This window comes from Saimiri boliviensis, chromosome 20 (assembly GCF_048565385.1).
Source record: "Saimiri boliviensis isolate mSaiBol1 chromosome 20, mSaiBol1.pri, whole genome shotgun sequence".
In the NCBI taxonomy this organism is placed as follows: Eukaryota; Metazoa; Chordata; class Mammalia; order Primates; family Cebidae; genus Saimiri; species Saimiri boliviensis.
The window spans coordinates 21,792,345-21,808,722 of record NC_133468.1 but is presented as its reverse complement, the minus strand read 5'-3'; the positions used below and the strand labels follow the sequence as shown (position 1 = coordinate 21,808,722).

The 16,378-nt window shown below is 41.4% G+C and overlaps 1 protein-coding gene across 3 annotated transcripts in view; it reads right to left on the bottom strand.

Annotated features, from left to right (window-relative positions):
- Positions 1-16,378, bottom strand: part of ATP10B (ATPase phospholipid transporting 10B (putative)) — a 321,028-nt gene that overhangs the window by 197,219 nt on the left and 107,431 nt on the right. The window contains exon 1 of one of the 3 annotated variants that reach the window (XM_074390677.1): positions 121-8,955. The exons of the other annotated variants lie outside the window; for them this stretch is intronic. Within the exon in view, the coding sequence (XP_074246778.1) occupies positions 121-229 (109 nt within the window). The 5' untranslated portion in view covers positions 230-8,955. Of the gene's footprint in view, positions 1-120; positions 8,956-16,378 lie in introns of those variants that run through there. 3 annotated transcript variants of the gene reach the window in all.

The window sequence follows — 16,378 nt, the reverse complement described above, 5'->3', positions numbered from 1 at the left end:
TGGAGGAAGAAATTGTGCTTTTTTTTTTTTTTAAATTTAGACATAGATGTTACATGTGCAAGTTTGTTTCATGGGTATACTGAGTGATGCTGAGATTTGGGCTTCTAATGACCTCATTGCCCATGAAGTAAACATAGTACCTGATAGGTAGTTCTTCCCTCCTTTTGGAATTCCCAGTGTTCGTTTTTCTCATTTTTGTGTCCATGTGTAAGAAATCGTAGTTTCTCATCTTAGCAGTGGAGAGGAGTTCATATCCTACAACCAATGAATAAGAGGAGAAACTACTTACTCTTCACACTGTTGTTTTTATTGAAACAACAGCCTTCCTTGTCAAAGGAAGCCTGCATGACACAGGAGAGAAAAGAAATACAAAATGTAAAAATCTCATTTTAGTATCAGTAATAATCAAGTATTTTGCTCTTTTCTCTTTAACTAGATGGCTCTAGCATTAGACACACTTTACGGAGCAGGTCAAATATATTCCCAGGAAGTTGTTTCAGTAGAAACATTTTATTCCTACCAGGGAATCAGGTCTGCTACTTTATCTGCCACCATACAGATTGCAAATTATGTTTCCATAGATCCTCAGCTAAGTGCCTAATTGTTCCATGAAATGTGTGCTGGTCTAGCCACTCAGTGCATTTCATCTTTTTTGCCACCTTCAGAATGGGCATGGGATTTCAGAACAATGAAAGTCAGTTCTGAAACTTGTGTTGAAGTTGTAGTAGAGGATCTCTTTCTACTGCGCTTGGAATGATGAAGATGGAAACCTAGAGCTACTGGCAGCCAACATGGGAAATCAAGACTGCAGTTTTGAGTGAGAGGTACTAGCTTTGATGTTATTTGGAACCTCAGATTTAACTCTGATTGAACTTTTCAATTGTGTGAACCAATACATACCCTTCTCTGCTTAGGCTAGTTTTTGTTTGTTTGCTTGTTTGTTTTCTTAAGCCATTGGGTTTTCTGTTTTTCTTATTTAAAAAATCTTCACCATTATAGAAGATAGGGCAGGTATCATAATTTTCTTTTCATAGAGTATGAAATGGAAGCTCTGAGAATTCAAGACTCATATTTAGGGGCTCCTTCCATTCCATTCTATTGCCTAACTCATTCAGTCCAGTAACATGGAAAGAGTTGACCCACACTCATTGATAATTTTAAACATTTCTGTTTTGGAGAAAATGAAGTTGTCTTCCACAAGGCTACCAAGGGAGATAATCTATATTTTAGCAAGGTAAAGATTATTTACACGCATACACACACACGCACATACTCTATAAAAGGCCACAGTAGGTGCTTTGGATTTGGGCAGAAGATCTCCCTAAAGGGTCTGTCCAGGATGCAGCCTGGTTCTTGTTGAAGCCCTCACTCTCCAGGGGACAGCTGAGCTAAGTCAACGGACAGCCTCGGCCTTCTCAGTCTTGTCCTCCTGATTTTGGGCATCTGCATGCCAGCTCTCTCATGGCCTGTGACTAATCAGAAACAAACTCTCCATCCAACTGACTGACCTGCCTAGGGCTCAGTTCATTCTCATTGAGTCACTAAACAGAGATCACAGAGAAAAGTCCATTGTCCAAATCCTGCTTCTTGATGGGTTTTGACTCATATGCGTGTGCGTGCACGCGCGCGCACACACACACACACACACACACACACATTATTTGAATTACATTCACATATTGAAAGTTTTTTACTTAAAAAGGTTAGATTTCAAGCTTCACAATTACAAAATTTCCAAAAGGCTGTCAACATTATTTGTATTCCCACACAATGATGCAAGCTGAATCTCAGCAGTGTCTACACTGTTCAGGCAGGGCATATTTACTTCATTGACCATATTTCCCCATCTATCTTCCTTTACTCATTTCTACCACATACCTGGCTGTGTCTTCACCTCCTGCCCTAACCTTCCTACAACCTGTTACTGTGGGCTAAGTCAACTGAGATGCCACCTTGCCCTCCAGTGGTCATGTCTGGAAGCAGCCTGGGTCCAACTTGCCATCTCAGCCTCCAGTTCCTCCATAAATACAATGGCACCACTGTGTGACTTTTAAATTTTTTCTTATCCTTGCTATATTTTCCAAGTCCTCTGTAGAAAATAGAAATTATTTATTTAAATCAGAAAAAATACGTTAATAAATGCTCTTGTGAAAATAAAGCTGCCCTGTGTCCTGTGGGGGACAAGGACTTGGGGGAGGCTGAACAGTGGAATCAGCTAGGCACTAGAGGAGGCATCAGAAGATTGGGGCACTCTGTGATCTTTTATACATTATTTCTGTCTCTTGACCTCAGTTTCCCTGCTACGGAATAAGGAAGGCATGTGTAATAGATCAGAAGTTATAGACTGGCGGCCCCATAGGCCATATCCAGCTAATAGATGGTATTATTCTCCCTTATTAATTAGATGGCAGCAGCTAAAAAGAATGATATTTCAGTTAACAATCCAGATTACAGACTTCTTGAAATGTCTAACAACAATCAACAATGGTCCAGTGATGGTTAGATGGGGTAAAGGTTTGCCCCAGTCCTCACCCACTTCCTGTAAGTCATATATTCACCTTTGCCACCTGTTTTATTTGTTATGTTCCTCACTGCCATTGTAGACATTTGCTTTTAGAGACATTAGCGCTTCCTACTCTTCAATGAGATGACCCCTAGAAACCCTTAAGCCTTCATTCTGAATGGAGGCTGGTATTCTGAGTGTTAGAGACAGACAGTCTGGAGAAAAGGAAAATGTTCTGAGCAAAAAGCTCACCCTGGGACATTCCAGTAAACCTTAGTGAATTGCCCCTCCTCCCCACTTGGACAACGGTTGAAATAGCAAGACACCCAGGCCTTTGTGAAGGTCCCACTACATGGTTAAACCTAAAAAGGCAATAGTGGGTTTTGAAAGTAGAAATATTCGTCCATTGGGGTTGCTAGCTGATTCTCTAAGTAATTTGCAATTCAAGTGTCTCTTTGTTTTGTATGAAAATTTGCTTCTATCTGGAAAGCGGGGAAGAGCTAAATTGCATCCTGCTGGTTTTACTTTGGCTGTATCAAAAAAGAAACTGTTAATCTGGTTCCATAATTAACTTTCCTGTTCTAAAAAGGCCCTGGGAGAGAGTCCAGAGGGTGGCTGTCAACTCCCTGCTTCTCTTCTCAATAACTCCTTTCAATAGGATGCCCTGAAAGAAGAATGAGTCCAGGTGGGGATTGGTCTTGATTTTCTCTATTTTTTCTTCTCCTTTATCACCATCCAACCACTATTTAGTGAATAGCTACAGTGGGTAAGACACTGTGCTGACCAGTTGTGGGTATGAGGATAAATAAATCCCTGTGGAGCTGCCAGAGAACGAAAGTAAGTTAACTTTCCATCCATCCACCATCCATCCATCTATCCACTCATTCATCCAAAATGAATGAGTGGTTGAATATAGAAACAGTTACGTTTCCATATTATGGTAGACACTGTGCTAGGCATTGGTATGTGATACATGTAAAAATGACTTAATCGACATTCAAGAATTCTGCAGTGAAAAAAATGAGTTCTGACTAGGGCCTCAATAGTTGGCTTCATGGAGAAGATAGCATTTGCATCTACTTTGGCCCCTTGATATTTATGTGCATGCATGCCTGAGTGAACACACTCTCATGTACAGGCACCCATATGTGTGCATGAAATGCTGGAGAGACAGGCCAATTGATCCAAGTTGAGGCATGTGGACTGGGAATTAAGTTTGACCATCACAGGGAGACTCTTTTATCAGTAGAAGTGGGTTTGAACTAACATTAAGTGCTAACAAATTTGAGTACAGCCACGCAACATTTAATAATAGGGATATGTTCTAAGAAATGCATCATTAGGTGATACTGTTGTAGTATATAGACTATAGCGTGTACTTACACAAACTCAAATGGTAGAACCTACTTACACCTAGGCTATATGGTTTAACCTACCGTTACTAGGCTGCAAACCTGTAAATCATGTTACTTTACTGAATATTGTAGGCAATTATAACAAAATAGTATTTTGTGGTCTGTTGTTGGCCAAAATGTCACTGCTAGGCACTGTGCTAAGCACTTTCATCTATTATCTTAATGAAACTTCACAAAGCTAAGCGTAATTATTGGCTACAACTTACAGTCAGGAAACAGACTCAAGGAAGCTTCCAGGGAACACACTGGCAGAACAGATAGCAGAGGTGAGACCTGGGTTCAGGTTTGATTTTAAAGCACAAGGTTTAACTTCTAGACAATATAGCCCAGTAGGGGGTTGGGGATGGGGAACCAAAGAAGGACGTAGGTACCTGTCAACCAATCAATCCGTCATTCAATTAACAATGTATTCATTTATTCATGCAGATGCTGTATATGTTTGCTGAGTACTCTGAAGGTTGGGGTTAAAGAAAACAAAATAGGCAAATTCCTTGTCCTCTTGGAACTTCTGTTCCAGTGACCTCACACTGAAGTGTTTCCCTCCTCCGAAGTGCACAAAGGAGAAAGTACAGTCAGGCCAGAGTTAATCTCCAAGTTGATCCCCCAGAGAGAAGACTCTCATTGGCTGCCTTTGCCTAATTCTACCCGGATAATTTGGATGGAACCCTGTCACCTTTTCTTTACGGGGCATTTATGCTATTTTTTCTCTTCTCTCTGAAATTACTGCCTTTGGAATGATACTCTTACTTTCCAATCCTATCCTTAATTGCAACTTGAAAATATCTGTAAGCAAGTTGCTCTTTGCAATCCCCTCAACAAACCTAAGTAATTTTTCAGTGTTGCTTATACTATTTTAGGTCTGGCATTGAGGAAAGTTAGAGAGAGACCCTAGTCTTAACCCTGGTTCCCAGTTCACATCTACCTGAGAAAACTACTCCCAGAAGTCACCAAATTCTGTCTTAAACCTAGTGCCTGAAACATCTATTAGATATCTTTGATAAGTTCGTACATAACTCCCAACATATGTGATGAATCACTCAAAAACACAGCTTTATTCCTGAGAATTAGAAGTGGGCAGGAGTCCTGAGTATCAGGCCTATATATAAGCATCAGCAGGAAATTACCCTTTGAGTTATTGCCCCTGTAAATGTGGAAGACAGTTGAAACAAGATCATAAATTGACAGAAGAATGAAGTTGCTGAGGGAACCTTATATTCTCTGGCAGAATAATGGCTCCCTGAAGACGTCCATGCCCTAATCCCTGGACCTGGAGAATATGTTACATCACATGGCAAAGGGAACTTTGGAAGTGGAATTAAGGTTACAGACCTTAAGATTTGGAGATGATGTTGGATCATCTTGGTTGGCCCAATGTAATCACATGGGTCCTTAAAGGTGGAAGAGGCAGGCAGAAGGGCTGATGAGTTACATGATGATGAAAGAAAGAGTAGGAGAGATCTGAAGTATGAGAGAGACTGGACCCACTGTTGCTGGTTTGAAGATGGAGGCAGAGGGTCATGAGCCAAGGAAGCTGGGTAGCCTCTAAAAGCTGGGAATAGACCTCAGGTGAAAGCAAGCCAGGAAATACGGGACTGCAGTCCTACAACCGCAGGGAACAAAATTCAGCCAACAACCTAAGTAAGAAAGAATACAAATTTTCCCCTAGCACCTACAGAAAGGAGCACAACTTCGGCGACATCTTGATTTTAGTCTAGCAGGACCCATGCTGGACCTCTGGCTTACAGAACTGTAAGATAAAGTTGTATTGTTTTAAGCTTCTAAGTTTGAGGTAGTATGTTAAGAGTAGTAATAGGAAATGAATAGGCTGACTGCTGATCGAGCCTCTATCCCTTGATAAGTGTGATCTAGGAGCAAGTGCAGCTTGAAAGCTGCCTGTGCTTAGTAGGAATTGGTGCCATTAAATGTGGCCAAAAACTTAACATGACAGTGACTTAAACCCCTGAAGTCTTGTTTTTTTTTTTTTTGTTTGTTTGTTTTTGTTTGTTTTTTTTTTGTAGTTTGCTTTAAACAAGTCTATAGATGGGTAGTCCAGGGCTTCCACCATGGTGGTTCTATGGTGTCATCAGGGAAGAAGGATGGTTCTGACTTTCTGCTGTCACTTCCAGGGTTAGGTTAGTTCTCATTCTTCTGATCCAAAACAGCTATATCAGAGTTCTAGCCATCACATCTCACTGACAGGAAGCAGAACCAAGAAAGTGCAAAGCAAGTGGCCGGCTAAGAATACTTTTCAGTAGTTGTTTATGATACTTCCACTTCTATCTCATTAGCCAAAACTTGGTCGTGTGATCACATATAGCTCTGTAGAAGGCTAAGGAGGGCCATATACTCAACTAAATGTTAGGATTCTTATCACTAAGGAAGTAAGAGAGAATGGACTTGGAGAGATACCAACAGTATCAGCCTTCATGTCATCATTTTTGTGGAACATCCCTTTGAGAACTGGATGGTTCTCAAAGGGCCACAGCTATGAAAATGACTCTAGCTGGCATGCAAGCTTTTCCCTTCCCACCGACCAAAGGCCCTTCCCTCCCTCTTTACAGTCCTTTCTGCTAACTCCAATTTCCAGTCTACCTTAGTCCTATCTAGTGTTAAGGGCCCATTTCAAATCTTACCTCTTCCAACAATTTTTCCTGTATTCTACTCAGAGGAAATAAATTCCCCCCTTCCCTAAACTTTCATAACCGGGTTACATGTACCCCTTGTCCCAGGCCATTTTATGCGAGCATTGCTACTGTATGTGAGCATATTTACTGCCTTCTGGAATGCAGGTCATCCTTTTTTTATTCACAGTTATATTTCCCACAATGTCTCAAACACAGCATGAACTCAATGTATTCATGACATATCAGATAGTGCAGTCTTGTCCCCCAGTATTCCATAGTGCCCCTTTTATTTTAGAAATAAACCCCCTTCCTAAAACTAAGTGTTTTCTGGATACATTGGTTGTGTAGCTAGAGACTGCAGAATCGAGCCTCCTTTGTGGTTACGTGGAACCATGTGACTACGTTAGGGCTGCTGGAATATAAGCAGGCATGGTATTTGCAGGTTCTGAGTCACCTCTCTGAAGACAAATCTACTTACCAGGACTCTTTCCACTGCCTCTTTCCTGTTGGCTGAAAGCAATATAGCAGTCACCTTGGACCCAGAGATGGAAGCCACATGTCAAGGATGGCACAGCCAACCAGCCAGCTTGTGACTCAGGAATACCTGGAGCTATCTACTTGCCCTAGATTGCTAACCCACCTTTGGATGTGAGGGATACACACATTCTCTCTTCTAAGCTGCTTACTTAGTCTCCAGGGTAACAGTTTACCTGTGCCTCAGTTCATCCACCTGATCAATATAACTGGTCGTTCCAGCCCGTGGGTCAAAGTCTGGCTTCCTTTCTACCTGTTCTTTTCTAGGAGGGTGACATTAACCCTAAAATGACATGAACTAAAGCACTCAACTGAACAGACACATGTCATGCTCTCACAGCAGTTCAGAGCACTTGATGGAGGTGCAGGTCAGGCTGTTGCATCCTGCCTAACCAGGAGGGCTAAGGAAACAGGTTTGTGCCTAGCATTTTATTATTTCTGCTGGAGTCATTCTTGAAAATATTTTTAATCGGGAGTATGTTCAGACTTCCTAAATAATGTTTTGCACCAACATTTATTGCTGATTCATTCTTCTCAAACCCATCATTTCAGAAAATTGTCTTTTTGCTGCCTAAGTATTTTTTGCCATTTGAAACTTTCTCTTCAAAGTTCCTTTTTTTTTTTTTTGCCATACCCTTTAGGAACCTATTTAGACAATTCTGCTGAGCATTCATTTCCTAGCTGACTATTAACAACAAAATGCCTTGTATCTGTATGTAGTTTTATATGGATAGTTTCCAAAGCCTTTTACAATCAAATAGCAATTAATTATCAGAGAGGCCTGGCAAGTTATGCGGCTTAAGTATTTGTATTTCTACTCTGTAGACCAACACTCTTCAACAATAGTGGGGTGTAACAGAATTTAACTATTCATTCTGAAGTATTTATGTTGCAAATACAGTCATACACCATATAACATCTTGGCCAACAATGGACCTGATATGCAATGGTAGTACTATAAGGTTATAGTGGAATGAAAAATTCCTATCACTTAGTGATGTCATGGCTGTCACAACATTGTATTGCAATTACTTTATTTGTTTATAAATGTAGAGTAGCCTAAGTGTATGGTATTTATGAAGTCACAGTGCTATACAGTTATGTCCTAGGCCTTCACATTCACTCACCACTCACTAACTCACCCGGAGCAATTTCCAGTCTTGTAAGCTCCACTCATGGCAAGTACCCTAGGCAAACGTACCATTAAAATTTTTTACACTATCTTTTTTTACCGTAATTTTTCTGTATTTAGGTCCACAAATACCATTGTCTTACAATTACCTACAGTATTCAGTAGAGGAACATGCATATAAATAGCTTTGTAGCCTAGGAGCAGTAGGCTGTACCATATAGCCTAGGGGTGCAGCAAGCTATACCATCTGGGTTTGTGTAAGTACACTCTATGATGTTAGTACAAGGATGAAATTGTCTAACAACATATTTCTCAGAATGTTTCCCTGTCATTGAGTGACATATGACTGTAATTTTTTCATGGTAATAAAATGTCATTCTTTACATTTTCCCCATACATTTAATTGACGGTTTTTGAGGAGCTGATATGTCCTAGGAACTGCCCTCAGCACGAGGAACACTGTAATGAATAAGACAGACAATGTGGCCGGGCGCGGTGGCTCAAGCCTGTAATGCCAGCACTTTGGGAGGCCGAGGCGGGTGGATCACAAGGTCAAGAGATCGAGACCATCCTGGTCAACACGATGAAACCCCGTCTCTACTAAAATTACAAAAAATTAGCTGGGCATGGTGGTGCGTGCCTGTAATCCCAGCTACTCGGGAGGCTGAGGCAGGAGAATTGCCTGAACCCAGGAGGCGGAGGTTGCGGTGAGCCGAGATCACGCCATTGCAGTCCAGCCTGGGTAACAAGAGCGAAACTCCTTCTCAAAAAAAAAAAAAAAAAAAAAAAAAAAGACAGACAGACAATGTCCCTGCTTGTAAGGGTCAGGGGAGCAGGTGATGAGTTGCTGCATTTTGAACAGGAGGGTGAATGTCTACTGCCTTGACTGTCTTGCATCCCCTACTTCCTCTGGGCAACTGATTTCCTGCTGCTCCAGTCATGTGATTCTGATGGAGCTGCTGACCACAGAGGTGATCCAAGTCTGGCTTTTCTTAGTGCTGTGTTCTTCTGGCCACAGTGATTATTTCAAGAGAAGTCACTTAAACTAAAGCAATGCCAATCAAAGTCTTTTCTGGGATTTAGGATTTAGAACACAGGAAAAGATGAACGTTCTTTGTCATTACTGGGCTGGGAGGTGATAATTCTGGAGTAAACTGTGGCAGTACCTTTTGCCACACAGAGAAAGTCTTTTTGCAACAGAGGAAGCCTCAATTTCCCCATCTAGTTGTAAGTTCTGGCTACATAGGTCTTCTGACTATTCCAAAAACATCAAACTCCTTGGCCTCTTAAGGCATCGTGTTTGGAATGGAATGCCTTCTCAAGCCTCTTCGCCTAATGGATTTCTTCAAGTCTCATCTAAATATCACAGACATTCTCTTATTCCTCTACTTAAAGTAGCAACATTGCCAATATACTCTCTCATAGAACAATGTTTATTTCATTCATGGCAACTTCCAAATTTCAAATTAGCACTCTTCTGTTTTATTGTTACTGTTGTCTGTTTCCTCCATATTGTATTACAGTCCACAAATGCAAGGAATACATTTGTCTCGTTTATTTATTGTCTCTCCAGCACTATGTACACTGTCTGGCAGAGTGCCCTCAATTTTTGTTGAATGAGTAAGTGAATGAATGTGTAAAGAGATGAATGCTTCTTACTGACCGTAAGGATGGAGGTCCATGTTAAATGGAAATTATCCTTCATCCAACATTGGTATGGTATAAGCTATTTCATTTATATTTTTACAAATCATCTTTTCAAAAAAAAATCCTTGTTCAAAAGAAAAAGAGTATCTTGAGCTGAGTCTCAAACAGGATATCTCAAATGCAAAATATCTTTCTTAAAGTTTCACAGCTACCTAGACAAAAATATCTTCCCAACATGATAAGGAATTCCCACATTACCATGCATTTGGGTAAAACCACTGAAGACTGGAGTAGAGAGAAGCCTCAACTCACATTGGTGTTTCCTTTGCTCTCTTGGGTAAGTCATTTCCCACCTCTGTCCTAAGGTTTCTGTACTTGGCTTCTTTGTTTTCTAGCACTGGAACTTGCAGCAATTCACTCATCTCCCTGAGCTCCAGGATAGTCATAATGAGCAGAATAGTGGCCCCTAAAGAGATATGTCCACATGCCAATCTTTGGAACCTATGAATTTTTTTTTTAATTTCGGAAAAGAGTCTTTACAGATATGATTAACTGAAGTCTTTTGAGAGGAGAGGATTATCCTAGATTATTCAGGTGGGTCCTAAATCCAATGACAAGAGAAATCTTATAAGAGAAAGGCAGAGGGAGATTTGAGACACACTAAGAGGCAATGCAACCACAGAAGCAGAGACTGATGTGATGTGGCCACAAGTCAAGGAATGCCGGCAGCCACCAGAAGCTAGAAGAGTCAAATAATGGATTCTCCCCTGGAGACTCCAGAGGAAGCGTGGCCCTATGAGATTTTAGACTCCTGGCCAGCAAAAGTATAAGAGAATGCATTTCTGTTGTTTTTAGCCAACCAGTTTGTGGTAATATATATGGCAGCCCTAGAAAAAAACCACACAGTCCTTGCTTATACTACTGGTGTGACTGTGGGTCTTCTGCATCCTAAGTCCAGACCCCACTTTGAGGCCAGGCTTTACTGTCACTACATTAAATGACCTCACCATACCAACTCAAAAACTTTAATAACTGATATATAGTTTAGTAAAAACAGATATGGAGGACAGCCTTACCATAGCACAAGAGCTTTCTGAAAAATTTACCATTCACATCCCATTCCATGGCTGCTGCTATTTCTCCCTCTTTTCTCTTGTTTCTTTCCCTGAGAACTCTCTCCTCCAAAGAAGCATCCACAGCTCCTTTGTCTCCATCCCCCCCTCCAAGTCACTTTAGGCAATACATCAGCAAGTATTCAAAAAAGGCCCACTCTTGTCTGAGATGCAACAGAGAGTTCCACTTCTACGATGTGAAAACATTAACATTGATAATAGCAGTAGGAAGGGTAATTGTAGCTGGTAGAAACTAGTTGTGTGCAAGTGACAGCCACTGTGTTAAGCACTTTCTTTGTATTCTCTCTCTCAACCTCCAAAAATAGTGCCTCCTAAATGAGTTCCTTCCCAGATGCATTCAGGGTACAAGCACCATCACATCCCTAGAATCCCAAGTGGTAGTATTGTCTTGCTACACATTTACACACTGGTTGTGCCCTTCCAAAGTATCTCATTCCTCCAGGTTAGAGTCATTAGTGTTTGACTCTAACCATCAAACTGCAGAGAAAAGTTTCCTTTTTATATTTGTTGCACTGCAACTGATTCCCTTCGGCTCTGACATCTTCTCTATTACAGACTCTGTTGGGAAGTGAGGATCTTGAGAGTGGACTCTTCACACAGGTACTTCCCACCCACACTTGAAAGACAAGAAGGGAATCCAGAGGAGGGGGAGGAAAGGCAGAAAAGGTGGCTCTTCCAAGCCAGCTGCCTCTTGCAGAAACAGATGGAGTGCAGTTTGCCCCAGGAATACTGGCATTTTCTTTAACCTGGAGCTTAAACAGCAATCTTCTTAGGGTGGGAACTGCAGGGAAGGAGGCGGGAAACTAAAGAAAACTTCCGCATACAATCTGTCCCATCTGCTTGGGGGCACCCAAGCGTCGACAGCAAAAACTCCCCCTGAGTTTTCACGGAGTTTCAGAATTCACTAATCACATCCAGCTTCAAAGCCAGTAGAGGAACCAGGGGCCAGGAACCCCTGGCTGGGAAAGGCATCATCGGTTGCATCTTCACCTGATTGCCTTGCCTACCACAACAGCTGGGTTCAGACACCCACTGCACATGGCCCCACCGAATCCAGTCCACAGATACAGCGATGGCCCTGGAGGTTACTTATGGATACATGCACAACGCATTACTCTCACTGTTTGCATCAGTACCTGCTCCAGTTTGCTCTGAAAGCAACTTTGCAAGTTTATCCCCACCTGTGTCCCTGCACTCCCCTGAGACCACTAGCTTAGCTAAATTGTTTGCTGAGTTGCTCCTGCACTTTTTCAGCCCCTCTCTGCTTGACTTATATCACATCTTAGAATGATCTGTGTCCACCTCTGTTCTTGCCTCCAGTCTAAGTACTTTGAAAATAGGGGTTTTATGTTATATATTCAATGTTCACTAAGTGCCTAGCACTTGGCCTTTCATATAACAAATACTCAAATGCTTCTGCTTTACTAAACAACTATTCATTTAGTACAGGGACTTTACAAGGTGCCGGGTGAACAAACTAGCAGGGAACAAACTAGTGGAACTCCTGGTTGGCAAACTTACATTTGAATGAGAAAGCTAAGAAAATACATAAACACACACATACACACACACACACACACACAGAGAGAGAGAGAGAGAGAGAGAGAGAGAGAGAGAGAGAGAGAGAAAGCATTAATATGATGCTAAATACAAGAAAAGAAGCTGTGCATGGTGACACATGCTTGTAAGCCCAGCTACTTGGGAGGCTGAGGCAGGAGAATTGCTCGAGCTCAGGAGTTCGAGACCAGCCTGGGCAACATACCGACACCCTTTCTTGAAAATAAAAGAAAAAAAAAGAGAGAAAAGAAGCAAGTGTGGAAACAGAGAAGAGATAATGAAAACAAGGAGCTTAGATAAGGTGGGCAAGGGAAGGTTTCTTTGAAGTGGCGACATTTAAACCAAGACTTGAAGGGTAAGAAGGATCTAGTCAGGCCAAGAATTGAGAAGGCGAGGAAGGAGGAGGGTGAATATTTAGACAGAGAGGGCTTAGAATTTCAAAGCGACTAAGGTGGGAAAGAGTGTGACATGTTCAGAGAACTGAGAGGACTCCACTGTGGCTAGAGCTTAGCTGGGGATGGGAAGGGAGGTATTCTGGGTTGGAAAACGTCCTCATAAAATTCAAGTCCACCGGGAACCACCAAATGTAACCTTATTTAGAAACAGTGTTTTCACAGATGTAATTTGTTAAGATGAGGTTATACTGGAGTACAGTGGGCCCTAATCCAACAATCTGTGACCTTTCAAGAAGAGAAAACGAAATGCAGAGACAAAGAAAGAGACAGACAGGGAAGAAGTCCCCAAGAATACAGAGGCAGAGTTTGGAGTTACGAGTCTACAAGCTAAGTAACACCAAGGATTGCCGGCCACCCCCAGAAGCTAAGCAGAAGCAAGAAAGACTCCCCTCCTAGACCCTTCAGAAAATGGCCCTGCCAACTCTGATTTCTAGCCTCCGGAACTTCAAGCCACAAACTGGTAATTTGTCATGGCAGCCCTAAAAACTAATACATGAGGCAAGGAAATGTATTTTGTTTTGTTTTGTTTTGTTTTTTGAGACAAAGTCTTACTCTGTTGCCCATGCTGGAATGAATGGCATGATCTCAGCTCACTGCAAACTCTGCCTCCTGGGTTCAAGCAATTCTTGTGCCTCAACCTCCTGAGTAGCTGGGATTATAGGCATGTGCTACCATGCCCAGCTAATTTTTGCATTTTTGTTAGAGATGGGGTTTCACCAAGTTAGCAGGTTGGTCTCAAACTCCTGACCTCAGGTGATCCACCTGCCCTGGCCTCTCGAAGTGCTGGGATTACAGGCCAAAGCCAAAGGACCCAGCCATGAAAAGAGTTTCATTGTTAGTGAAATGGAAATCCATCAAAGGGTGATAAGCTGTAACAAAGCTAATTTTTTTTTCAGATTTGTGTTTTAATAAGGTGTCCCAAAACAGAGTAAAAAGAAGTCCTCGGGCTCAGAACACTTCCCACATCTTTCCAAGGCTACGATGCCTATGCCATTTGGAATGTCCTCCACCACGTAACTGCCCTCTGAGCAGGGACAGCGTGGCACGCTGGGAGATTAGTCATCTGATTTAACCATCTTCACCACCAACCACTTGAGGTTTCAAAACATGTCCCTTCTATTTTTAAGCCAGCAGAAATCTGCTTCTGCATTATAAATTTAGTTCCCTTTTCCCCAGATACCTGGTGACACCATGTGTTGTACCTTGTCCTCCTCCCTTTAGCCCCCTTCAGATCAGATAGAAAACATTGCAAAATTCAAAGTCACTGTTAATTAATGCTGATGTTTGCTTTGCTGACATTGCTATGAAAAGTGCTTTGAGGGAGAGAGAGCATGTTTCTTCTAATTCTCAACATCACTTCCAGTATGAACCCAAAAATCAATGGATGACTGGATTCAGATACACAATTACAGTCCGAATTCAGCCATTCATGAATGCTAGCACCTGACACTTAGGGAAAATCAGGAAACACAGGAGGAAGAATAGCCAAATGGGGAAATAGGGCAGAAGCTAGAAGGTTCTGGAGTGCACAGCTTTCTGCAACCTGACAGCATTTAGAGTTCTCACCTTATCAGAGTCCTGGAGAAAATAATTTTCCTTCTTTCTTACAACTGACAGATTCATTCATAGTTCTCAACCACTCAAAATGAAAAGCTCCCCGATTAGGAATTTGAACCTCAGTCTTTGCCAGTTGTAAGAAGGAATTTTTAGTTGGAGCACTAAATGCCAGTTACTGAACCAAATGTTGTATATTCTTTAAGTCATTTAAGAAGGAAAATGGGCGCCACTGATAACGATGAAAATGACAGTACCTGTCATTTATGGAGTGTCATAATCTTGGCTGGTACTTCATAAACACTATTTCATATAATTCTGTCATTTCAGGGTAGTAATTAAGTATGAACTTGGAGTCCAGCACCCTCAGTTTAAATCCTGGTTCTGTAACTTAGTAGCTAAATGACTTTGATTAGTTGCTTAATCTCTGTAAACCTCAGTTTCCTCATCTATAAAACAGAAATAACAAAAATATCAATCTTATAATTAAATGCAATCCTGTAATACAGTCTGGCTTATAATAATAATGAGGATGATTACAAGAATCATCATAATAATAGTAACAATTACTACAGCATTTACTAAGTGCAAAGAGTTCTACACACAAGTGTTATTATTATTCCTATTTTACAAATGTGAACATTGAAAAGCAGAGAAGTCAGAAACTTGCCGTTTGTTATACAGCTGAAATGTGGTATAGGTGGAATTTGATCCATTAATGTTAACCATTGTTAGTGTTATAATCTGGAGTTCTAACTACAATGTTTTTACAACGTGCATGCTGAATAAATATTTGTAGATTGATAAATTATAGGCAGTATATTCTTACCAGGGAAGAATCTCTGATCTTTTTTAATAGTCTCCACTTATATGGGATTTGGCTCCTAATTTAATTGAGTTCTTTCTTCACTGGATTCCACAGAGATAGGCCATTCCCCTTTATCCTCAGTGTTTGCTCAGTCTGAGCAAAAAGCATTTTCTAGCTGTCATTTGGGAAGGATGACATCAGCGTAAGAAACACATTTAAAACGTCCATACTTCAAGGCTGAGGTATAGGCCTACTCTTCCAGGAAGCTTTGAAATTTCCCTTTCATCTGAAGCCCCACAGGGCCCTTCCACCCAGGCCTTTCTTTTGTTTCTTATGAAATAGGTTTATAATGTAGAATTTGATGGCGCTTGGTCCCTTTTGTATGCTGTAGAACACTGGTCAGCCCTCAGAATCTCCCAGAGATACTTTCAGGAGCTCTTGGGGGACGTTCATATGCACTGATGCTACTCTGGCCTCCTCCTTGATATCTGTGGCCCAGGAATCCACTAACGATGTATTCATCCAACATTCCAGCTGACAGAGTCCTCTGTGAACACTGATTCTCTGTTCAGGAAGCTTCCAAAAACACAAACCCTCCTGGGAACCAAAATGATGCTACTTTATAGAAATACTACAGATACTGTCCCTCTCTGCAACTCATTGTTTCACTCTGTCTTGCTGATCCTGCAGTGGCTCTACTTGTGCTCATCTCTCAGGAAGTCCTCCAGGTAAACAACTCCATTAGCCTCTGCTTGTAGTACCCATCACCGTCAGCCTCAGGCTACAGCCAGGCTCAGTGACTGGGAGATGTCTGATTTTTCCTTTGCAGCCCTTACTACAAAATGGCAATCAAATATTTATTTTGTGCACATTCCATCTAATGTCTATCTTCTCCATTAGATGGCAAACTTCATGAGGAAATGGATTGAATATGCTTTACCATTCCTATATTCAGAGTAGCACAGTCCTGAACACAGCAATTCTTAACAAATATGTCTTAAATGTGTGACGATTTT